Source organism: Nicotiana tabacum, chromosome 13 (assembly GCF_000715075.1).
Source record: "Nicotiana tabacum cultivar K326 chromosome 13, ASM71507v2, whole genome shotgun sequence".
NCBI lineage: Eukaryota > Viridiplantae > Streptophyta > Magnoliopsida > Solanales > Solanaceae > Nicotiana > Nicotiana tabacum.
The window spans coordinates 18,339,804-18,351,551 of record NC_134092.1 but is presented as its reverse complement, the minus strand read 5'-3'; the positions used below and the strand labels follow the sequence as shown (position 1 = coordinate 18,351,551).

The following is an 11,748-nucleotide window of genomic DNA, read 5'->3' as shown; positions in this document are numbered from 1 at the left end:
AGTGCTCGGGGCTGTCCTTTAATAACTAGTATGCGAATATCAAACACCGGGTGGAAAATAAAAAACAAGAACATTTAATCCTAAATTCTTTATTATTATTATTATTTTGCATTAAAAGAAATTTTAACTTCTTGTTGCATTACCTAAATACTGGGAAAATTCTTATTCTGATATAGCTCAAGCAAACCATGTTCATTTACTACTGTTAAATGATAAAAATGAGGAAGCTAAGTTTGTGTCACATTCAGACTTAAGAGAAATGCAATTCCTGCCTTTACTTTTCTTTTAGCTTATCCATCATAAAAAGAAGGCAACAATAAACAACAACTGCATCCCAGTCCCCGAACAAATTGATGTGGCGATATGAATCCTCACTTGCCTCATTCCCAAACAAGTTGACCTCAGTGATATGAATCCTTCTTTCATTAAGCTCAGCTCATATCATAAAAAAGAAGCACAGCTCATATCATAAAAAAGAAGGCACGGAATGAAAAGAAAAATTATCAAGACCAAAAGGTTAGAACCAATTCATACATCCAAAAGCCTAGTAAATTTTAGGGGAAGACTACTCGATGGAATAGCACCAAAAGAGTTCATGTCATTTGATTAGCCCTCATCCTTTGAAGCAACATTCTACATATTCTTAATCAAATCTTGGATTTTACTGTACATCATCTGGGAAGGGTCACTTCCTCCAGCACTGCTCTGCGACGTTCGTGAACTTTCCTGAAGCTTTATCTTCTCAAATAAATACTGCTTCTCTGCTTCAGCCTCGCTTAATCGTTGTTTCAAATACCTGCTAGCGTAGTCCTCTTCTGACTTCTCTGTCTTGGCGAGTGCAATTCGTTGCAGTCTCTCAGCTTCTCGTCTAGCTTCACCGGCCTTTAGGTCAAACATATCGGCTTCTGCCTGTTTAAGCCTTACGATGCTTTCAAGCTCATCGATTTGTTGCTTCTTCCTCTGCCTCTCCATTTTTAGTGCGGTCACTTCCCGAGCTTTATCCTTGAGCTCCTGATCACATGCATCAAGAGCTAACCGTGCTTTCTTAACCATCCGCATCTTCTCCTCTGCTACTGCTTCCATTTTTCTGATGGCTTCTTGTACTACATCTGCAATCTTGTTAAATGCTTCTTGTGGAGCTATGAGCCGACCACCTTCGTCATTGTCTTGACTCTTCGAAGGATCCACATCAAGCTCTGTAAAAGTGATAAAAACATTTCAAGACGAAAACTAAAACTTATTGATGTACTTGAGAGTCTTGATTTTTCCATTATGAAAGACGCTATAAACCTTACATTAGGCCCAAAATTTACCCAACTCCAATCAGTCATATAAATCAAGTAATGCCAGAATAAATAGTTGATAAAAATATAAGTACTCTCAGTTGAATTCTCAAACTCAATGCCGGAAAAAAAAAAAAACGTGGGCAAACCAAAATCAGTAAAATAGAAAAGCAAATGATATTCCAATTTATGTTTCAATCTGTGTTAATCACACGAGGATTCTCTTTCATAATCCTAAGGACCTTCTCCCCTTCTCTTGAAATTACGGATCAACCCTTTAGTTGAATAAATCACCTTCCTTTGTCAATTAACTCTAATTTTAAATGATGTCAACAATTAGCTTTTCAAAGTAACAAACTACCATTATCGTAGTTCTTATATCTCACATCAAATTCATTTCTAGTTTCCTTTGAACATGTAGTTCGCTACAAACGATCAATTTACAGAGACATAATAGCTCATTAAGAATTAAGAATGATATAATAACAAATAAAAGACGAAGACATGGAATCACATACTGAATCTCACTTATTCTATTTGTCAACAAAAACCAAATTTACTTTAGTATGTTTTTTCTCTAAAAGGAAAGAACAAAAACCTACTAGGAAAGCATCCAAGGGGAGAAGAAAATTACTTTAACAGTACATTAGCAACAAATCATAATACTTGGAAAAAAGAATAAAAATTCCAGAGAACATGTATTCTCAAATGTCAAAATCGCATCCCAGAAGGCTCGGACTACCGGCCAGAGGTCAACAGAGATGGCAATTGTTAGAAAAATGGATTAGTATCTCAAAAAGGAAGAGTCTCTTATTGGTTAAGAAAATCAAGATTCATTAGTGTGAAGAAGAAGTCCAGATAACATTCCAAATTCATCCTCTTGGAATTAGTTTGCCTTTATTTCACATAATGGGTCATTATTCCAAATTACTAACTGTTGGACCATTATGGCAATTGTTCCTCCATTATAACATTCTGATTTTTCCTCACCTATATATACACATAACCTTTCCTTTTATAAAGACACTGAAAATAGAAAAACTTTAATTCCTTTCTGTTGATCTGCTAGGTTTTCTCTATTTAATCTTTATTGTTTCTGCTCTTGTGGAAAAAACACGGAAATTATTTAACCTTGAGGCATGTCAAGGACATTATCCGGATATTTTGCAAGAGCAGGCGTATCCCCCAGGTTTCGACAAGCTCCTCTAGCATAATTGTAATAAAGGCCCAACGGTTAGGATTCCGAAATAAAGAATCCTTTATATGAACTTAAGACACACTAAATTCAAGAGGATGAAAATAGACATTTTCTGGTAAGTATAGACATTTTCTTAACACTAAATTTCAAGAAAATGAATCTAGAGATTTTCTTAACCAATAAGAGACTCTTCCCTTTTGAGATACTATTCACATTTTCCTAACAATTTCCCACATATCTCAAAAGAGATACTAAAGAAAAAAGTAAAAATAATTATTTGTTGGGTTTTCCACAATCGACCATAATGCGTCGAATTTGGTGTCTTGTGGACTATGAACCATATCTAGATAAAAAAAGATTTAACTTACAGAATAATTGGTGAAGTCTTGAACTTCTATGAACCAAGAATTCTTGTTGCACGTTAGGTGCCTTATCTATTACACTATACACCCCACAAACTTTGTTGTTTACTGCGGTTTTGTTGCTAATACGCCATGCGCACGCCTGGTTATTCATGAATGCTCTAGAATTTTTTTTTTCACAAATTTCATAGGAATAACCCTCACTCCACACTTCTAGGTCCATCCATGAAGTGTATTCTGTAGTGCAATACACCACCTATAAAGAATATGGATTGGAGTAAGAGTTTAATAACTCAATCTCACTTTCCTTGCAATCTTGCACTATACAGACCATAGGAGAGACAAATTTAATAGTGCATAATAGAAAAAAAAATGCTAGATAAAAAAAATGCTATTACCCATATGAACCTAATGCATGGGATTGCCAATCACATAGGTTTGGAAAGTCCCATACCCCCTCAATGATTCACTTATCAATTTTCTTCCCAAGGGTTTTAGCCAGAGGATCGACCAAATTCACTTCTGACTTCACATAGTTTATGGAAATAATTCCATCTCTAAGTAGCTACTCTATCAAATTGTGTCTTCGTATTTGGTAAATTCTTTTGACTTCTCCAGATTATGCCAGATTCAAATTATAATCTGGTTATAACTCGAACTTGAATGAGTTTGGTTGTGATCTAGGAACTATTCTATATCCACCGGATTGAAACATAAAAGGACTATTTTTCCCCTTGTACATATAACGGGAAATTGGTGAACATGTTTCTCCTTCTCTTTTCTTCTTTCCCTCTCCCCAGACTAGCCAATCTCTACCCGACCATCAATTGCATGGATACATGAAGAACTAAGTTCCAGGCCAAATCTTTCAATATTTTGTCCTTAAATGCTAATTCGTTTATGCCTTTAGCTTTCACCACCAAATTCTTTGTTGCAAGCAACTCCTCTCCTTTCGGCATAACTACTTTCTTCTATCTACATCTACTGCTAAGTTCCACAGTCCATCTTTCAATTTATTTTCCTTAAATGCTAATTGCTACGCCTTTTAGTGTTCATCTCCCTATTCTTTGTTGCATGCATCTCTTCTCCTTTCACTCCGTTATTCCGCTTAGCTAAGGCCATCAGCCTATGCAAATTGGTTGGGACTTTTAAAAAAAAATTATGGGGAAGAAAGAAAAATTAAGGAACCCGCAAATATTGGAATACAATTATTGTTAACTAAAGAAAGAAAGAATTGGATGGCTTGAGAAGTAATTTTGCCGATAGATAAGCAAATGAATAATGAAGTTTGGCAAGAGCGTATTGGTCTTAAACGCTTAATATTAAATTAGATGATTGGTTATTTATCAAATAGATAAATCTTCTTAACAAATATTGCATGAGCTTTTCGGTCAAGTAAATGATCCTACCAGAGGAATACGAACCCCTTTAGCCCACCTAGCGTACCAAAGAACTCTAACTATATATCAAAGAAGCAAAAGAACAAAGGGCCAGTAATCAATTTATTTGTTAACCTGCTGCATGTGGCTTCTTGTTGGATGTATCAAGCTTTCATTTCAACCTTTTCTCAGTAAGAATGCCCCAGAACAATCAATCAATTAACAATGATCTGAAAATAAATAAGAAAACCTTGGAAATGAGGCTTACCTTGGAAAAAGGATAAGATCACTTTACAAGCCATAGGGTCTGCAACTCCACCTTTCAGCTTTTCGATGAGTTCCTCGCATTTCCAAAATAACTTACGGCCTCTCGCGTCCTCACTTCTCTGGAAAATTCTTCTGACATAGTCAAGCTCTCTAACAAAAGCTTCCGCATCCCAACTTGGGGCACAGTGTTGGAACACATCTTTAACCCAACCTAACAACTCAGATGTCCTACTGCAAGCATGGCATCTGAAGAGCGTCTCAGCTGAGCTAGCTCCATTCTTAACAGACGGGCCTGTTCCAATTTGTCCATTGCTAATGGCACAATCCGTGTGTGTCCAATGAGAACAGAGATCACAACCGATCCATCTGCAAGTGTTCACCTCAAAATCAAACTTGTTACAGATCACACACATGCAAAGGTTGCAGAAACCATTTTTCTTCGCACAAATTTTGCAGCTACATTCCTCTGCCGGAAGCACACTACCACATGCTATGTTTCTGCACCTCTTATACAAGAAAATGTCAATGAGCGAAGCTTGAGAGAGACTAACACTAGGATGCAAGAATGCCTGAATTCCAGTCTTGATGGCAACTAGAATTTCTAGCTGGGTGCGGTGTGTAATAATCAGGGTTCCATCCGTCAAATCACCCCTACTATTCACTAGCCTTTGAAGGAATAGAAACTCCTCTCTGTGCTGAGAACCACCTAATCCTTCAAGAATGACCCGAAGTTCATGTTTGAACTTCTCTAGATACTCATCTGGGAGATTTCGCATCCTTTCAGCTATAACGTCAACTCTTTCTCGGGCAATGTCACGAAGGGACATTTTGTCGGAGTTTGAAATATTGCGGACAACAGAGTGCTCAGCGTAGCCATTCTCTTTCTCCTTCTCCAGCTTTTTCGCCATCAAAGCGTCAGATGTTGGCCAAGTTTCACGTGAACTGGCACTTTCAGATGGTGAATCACGAGCCTGATCAGAGGTCGAGCCACGTTCTTGAGGATTAGGAGAACCGCAAGCATCAGGAGAGACCAAGGATAAAGATGTCTGAAGTCCACCAGGCCGTGGTTGTTGGCGTGGAGGCAGCATTTTTCCGATACGCTGGTGATGAAAATGAGCCACAAAAGGTTCGTATCAGCAAATGTTCAGAAATGTGCTAAATGGAAAACAAACAAACCAATGTTTGTCCAGTATGCTTCACAAACGTTTTCACATCCAAAATAAAAATTTGGACTCACTTGACAAGTCATTCCTTTGAAAGAAACAAAAAACACATAAAAATTCACAAGATAGATTACCTCATCTTTTCTAAACATAAAAACATATTCAATAAAAAGTATCCAAAATTACAGTCCGTAAACAGCGGAAAAAAATAGAACATCATATCTTGTCAAGCACCAACAAGTATATCCTACAAATGATATCTTCTGCAACCAAAACTACCAAACTTAGCTAACATTTACTTTTTTCAGATTCCTCTACTGCTTTCAAAGTACCTTCTCTAATTCCATTACTCTAAAAAAGACTTTTTTATTAGAACTTGATTAGATGTAAGCATTTCAGCATCCTAGCAAACTTACAGCAGCATGCAAAAGCTGCCATAAATTCTACTAACAAACACTTAAATTACAAAAACAAACCAATTGGACAAGAATCAACAAGAAATTACTAACTTTAGGCCAAACCCTAAGAACAATTATCCAAAAATTAATAATATTTTCACATGTATACATTCAACAACAGGGAAAATAGAGCAAATAGAGGACACCTGCTAAATTTACATCAAACACTAACAAAAGTTACTAACTTTATATCAAACATTAAGAAAGGCAGCCTGGTGCACAAAGTAACCCGCTTTCACATAGGATCCGGGGAAGGGCCGCACCGGGATGTAATGTACACAGCCTACCCTGAGCATCAGTGGCTTATTCCACAGCTCGAATTCTTGACCTATAGGTCACACGGAGACAACTTTACCGTTGCTACAAGGCTCCCCTTCGTATTAAACACTAAGAAAATCACCCAAAAATTACTTTCACATTAGTACCTTACAGAACAGGGCAAAATTAGGATACCTGCTAATAATATGTCAAAACACTAACATAAGTTACTAACTTTATACCAAATACCAAGAAAATCACCCATAAATTAATAATATTTTCACATTTATACCTTTAAAAACCGGGCAAATAGAAGACAACACAAACAAAGTTTACTACTAACTTTATATCAAACACTAAGAAAATCACCTCAAAATGAATAGCAATATATCAAAACACTAACAAAAGTTACTAACTTTATATCAAACACTAAAAAAATCACCCACAAAACTAGAAGAATCATATTTTCACATTAAAATAGGGGAAATAAATTATATCTGCTACTAAAATGCACAAAAATAAGCAACTGCCAGTAGATCAAACAAAAACTAAAAACACCCAGATTCTTAATCCCCACAAAATAGAAAACCACATGCACATATAAAATAAAGAAAACTAAGATCTGGGGTTAGTAGAATGAAATTACCCACCTGAAATTCCTAAATTGATTAATAAAATTACCACAGCAGTTAAATCAATAAACCAGAAAAATTGGGGCTTGGAAAGAAAAAAGAACAAGGATGAATACAAATAAATTTGAAAAAAACGGGCTCTCAAATTTTCTTCCCTTCAGAAAAAGAAAGGTAGAGAATTGTTTTTTTTCTTCTGATGTTTACGTTGAAGAGGAAAAGTGAAGAAAAATGGGGCTGACCGAACTGGCAAGTAGACGGTGGTCGGATGACTTGGATTATCAGTATCTAATTTTTTGGGACCCACATTTTGTTCCTACTCCGCGTCTTTGACTTTCTGTTTACCTCTGTTTTTCTTTAAATAAAAACAAATATATTCCCTTCGTTTCAACTTATAAGACTTAGGGCCAGTTTGGCAATAAAATATTTTTATATTTTTTCGAAAAGATTTTTCACCTTATTTCCAAATCATTATTTGGCCATAAAAATTTTAAATTTCACTTAAAACTGAATTTCAGAATTTTTTGGAATTTAAAAAAAGTCCAAAAAACTATTTTCCAAAATTTTTACTTCAAAGAACTCACAAAAATTCAAAAATAGCTCCAAATTATATTCACGTCCAAACACAACTCTAATTTTTAAATATTATTTCAACTTGGAAAAATACTTTACTTTTTTCTGAAATTTCACAATTCTTATGTCCAAACGCTCACTTAGTTTAACGAGGCAGACGTTTAAAAAAGAAAAAAATCTTAAAATTTTTTATTAAATATATCATATATTTAATATTATAAATTTTTTTAAAACTTGTAATCTTAGATATATTATAATTTTTGTGTGATTATAAAAAAAATACCATTAAGGGTAAAATAAACAAGTTCAAGTTAACTTTTTTCAAATTTAGAAAGATATCATTCCTTATATGAGTTGATTCCGAATACTGGTCAATTTGTTTTCTTTTGTAAATTTAGGCATAAATTATTTAGTATTTTAAAAATAAACTCTATATATTTAAAAACAAAATGAAAGATAGTACCACTTATGTAGTTAATGTTTAAAATATTTAAAAAGCGTTTAATAAAACCATAGTAAAAAATTTGTTTGATTCACCAAAATAGTAATACTTTCACATAGAAGGGAACGAAGGGTATATATATACACATATAAGAGTTTTACTAACCTATAAGATTATAGTAGATTAACATTATATTTATTTTTTAATTCTCCAAAATATCAAGATTAGTTTCTTGTTTGTTTTTAACCAAAAGCCTTTACTGTTCATTTCCAGATCTCTAAAGCATCGTTGTCCACTCCTTGTTTTCTCCTTCCATTGTTTCTTTCCTAAAATGCATTTTCATTCCAATTTTGCAAATATTCTCTGATAATTAGTCAGTTTTATGTGAGTATTAATAGTTGTAAAGATTTTGAAAATTTTACGTAATTCGATATGCCGACAAGCAGAGGCGGATCCAGGATTTAAATTCTATGGGTTCAATTTTTATGATTTTTAACATTGAACCCATTATATATTTAAAGTTATGGGTTCAAATCTATTATTTTTGTAATTTTAATGAATTTTTACACATAAAATTCTACTCCGCGTTGAAAGTTATGGGTTCAATTGAACCCGTAACTCTCACACTGGATCCGCCTATGCCGACAAGGAAAGTGTTTACTTGAAAAATCAAGAAAAAATCAGTAGTTCTTTTAGCAGTTGTTTATTGCTTGTTTCTCTCCTTTACAATTATCACTACAAAAAAGGAGAAAAAAGAAGAAGCTAAAATTAGTTAGGAATTTCGTTGCTAATTTGTCGCGTTAAATCGCATGTTGCTAACAAAAATTTTTGATAATCTATCGTTAATTAGTTGCCAAATAGAATTAGCGACGAGTTATTTTGTTTAGCTACAGAATTTATCTGTCGTTAATTCATGTTTTTGTAATAGTGTATGCTTTGCATCAAGATAGTTAATTAAAAGGAAAAATATACTACAATCCAATCGGATCAACAAACAAAGAGTGTTTAAGAATTCTAAACTCGTACCTCCATTGATGTTAGTCGATGGTGGAAGAAGGAAAGAGATCGCTAAAAGAAATTTGGAGGATTGAAGTAATGTAAGATACGAAGACGAAATCTTGTATGCTAATTCTCGACCCAAAGTCCTTACAAGTAAAGAATGGATGATATCGCTTTCCTCTAAGAACGAAATATAGAGATAAATAATGCCGAATTTAGTCAAAAGACAAATAGGTTCATATCTTTAATGCGTTACAAGGGCATTTTAAGAAAACTAAAGATATAAATAAAAACTTAGTTACAATAAGGCGGAATTTGACATGCTTATGATCATCATACGTGTCAATCAGATGGGGCTTAAATGGAATTTTGAGCTAGTTATATTATAAATGTCGTCCTTCCACTCTTAAAAAAATACGAATTAGCGACAGATAAATTTTGTAGCTAAACAAAAAAAAATCAGCGCTAATTTTATTTAGCGACTGATTAGCGATGAATTATCGAAAAATTATGTTAGCAACAAGTAATTTAACGATAAATTAGTGATAAAATTCGTAGCTAATTCCAATCTTTTTTTATAGTGTTCTTTCTTATCATGATGCACATATCATTGAATTGACCAAAATTTTTGAATTCGTTAAATTAATTTCTTTGGGCATTTCAGACCCTTTATAAGTTAGTTCAAGTGTATTTTTCTTTGGTAGTCTTTCCCTATAATTCAAATGGAAAAACAACACTGTATAACTGCTTTCAAAATAATAGCCGAATTATATACAAAAATTAAGGGTGTACAAAGAAAACCGATAAATCGCATCAACCCAATAATCCGAGTCAAACCGAGAAAAAAAATTCGATTGTAGTTTGGTTTGATTTGATTTGGTGTTGGAAAAAAAAAACTTACCATAATTGGTTTGGTTTGATTTAATTAAAAAAAGTCAAACCAAAACCAAACCAACCCGACATTATATTTATACAATTTTAAAAAATATTTTATGCATATAAATATTTGTTGTAATATAATTTATAAATATTTCTTAAACTTGTTCACAGTTTTATCTTTAAAAGTATTATTTAAAGTTTGGACTTAACATTCTTGAATAGTCCAATAAATTTTATAGCCCATAAAAATAGTAAGTCAAGTAAAGTTCAAATCAATACCAATGCTAATAAAGAAAATTCAATTCAACACTAGGAATGACAATAGTATTGGATATCTATTTTTAGTTTTGCATTGATTTATAATGAAAATGTATAACTTAGTAAATCTTCTTTTTTTTTATGCCTAGTTGTGTAATTAATAGTACTTTTTAGTTATACTTATTTTAGCATGACCTAGATAGTATTTTTAGATTATGTTAATTTTTATTATGGTGTATTAATTACTAATATTTTCTTTGTGCGATTTTATTATTTATGTTATTGAATATTTTAGTACAATGTTATGACCCATCTCATATTATTATTTTATTTTCTTGGAAAATATATTATATAGTTATATTCTACTAGGACTAAAATAAATATTTGGAGCACAATTTACATATTTTGTGCTATAAAGACTTTACCGGAAAAAAACTCAAAAACCCGAAAAAACCGAAAAAATCAAGAAAAACTGAGATTGAAAAACCCAATTTTATTGGTTTGGTTTGGTTTATGAAAAATCCGAACCAACCCGACCTATGTACACCCCTAACAAAAATTATACAAATTTTATACACTTTTTTGGCTATCGAATATAAATAGTTTTTAGCGTGGGCTAAAAATGATAATACCCCAATTCAAATCATGTATTGTTCATTAAAGTCAGGAGCTATTTACGTCAATCAGTTTAGAATGGAGCAATCCTATTGGCTGGAAAAAAAGAATGGTAGCTCCTTTGAAAAAATGTCTTGGTCACTTGACTATTTTGCCCTTCTTCTTTGGAATAATATATTAACGACTTAACACTAATATCAGCTTTTGTATTTGCATGTAAGTAATTTATGACAAAAATATAAAATGGTTACAGTGTCATTTGGTGTGTACTTAAATAAGACTTCTCTTTTGTCTTTTTTTTCTCTCCTACTGTTACCTTAGTCAGATATGATCTGTGTATGTGTAGATTAAGTTTTATCATTACTTATCATGTTTATTTCAAATGCATTTAAGGATTTCAAAGGAGGTTATTTTTGTCAATCAGCTTAAAACGAAGAGAAGTTTTATTGGGCAAAATACAAAATTAGTCTGTCGGTCGAAACTAATTACATTTGCTAGCCAAAAAGTATATAAAATATGTATATAATATACGTTATGATTGCGAACATAATTAAGGTTAGTCTTTTTGATTTACGGGTGGCAGGCGAATGCCAAAGTCCGAATATATATAAAAAAAAATTATTGGCTATTATTTGGGAGTGATTAAAAATATACATTTTTTTAATTTTATTGGATTAAAAAGAATATATTAGTACTATAGTTTATTTGTACATGTTGCTATTTGACTATTTAACCCCTCTTCTTGGGAGTAGTTAATTGACTTAATGCTAATATCAGCATTTGTCTTTACATGTAAAGTGATTTTTAGAAAAATATCATCAAATGGTGGCAATGCCATTTGGTGTGTACATAAATGAGACTTTTTGCCTCTTTCATCGTTTTTTTCATTTTAGTTTTTGTCTGTGACCGTTGAGTAGATTAGGTTAACCATTACTTATCATGTATATATTAAATGCATTTGGATTCACTGAAATTGCTCACTTTA

The 11,748-nt window shown here is 32.8% G+C and overlaps 1 protein-coding gene across 2 annotated transcripts; it reads right to left on the bottom strand.

The window, feature by feature from the left end:
• Positions 1 to 485: 485 nt before the first annotated feature.
• On the bottom strand, positions 486 to 7,245 carry LOC107803747 (OBERON-like protein). Of its 2 annotated transcripts, XM_016627513.2 has the most exons (4): positions 7,019 to 7,245; positions 6,296 to 6,497; positions 4,491 to 5,589; positions 486 to 1,196 (listed from the first exon to the last, which is right to left on the bottom strand). In XM_016627513.2, the coding sequence occupies exons 3-4, from the start codon at positions 5,575 to 5,577 to the stop codon at positions 634 to 636; spliced, it is 1,650 nt and encodes a 549-aa protein (XP_016482999.1). In that variant the 5' UTR covers positions 5,578 to 5,589; positions 6,296 to 6,497; positions 7,019 to 7,245; the 3' UTR covers positions 486 to 633. The 2 variants fall into 2 exon arrangements, with proteins under 2 accessions (XP_016482999.1, XP_016482998.1); XM_016627512.2 differs by lacking the exon at positions 6,296 to 6,497 and having other exon boundaries at positions 7,019 to 7,244.
• Positions 7,246 to 11,748: the final 4,503 nt, after the last annotated feature.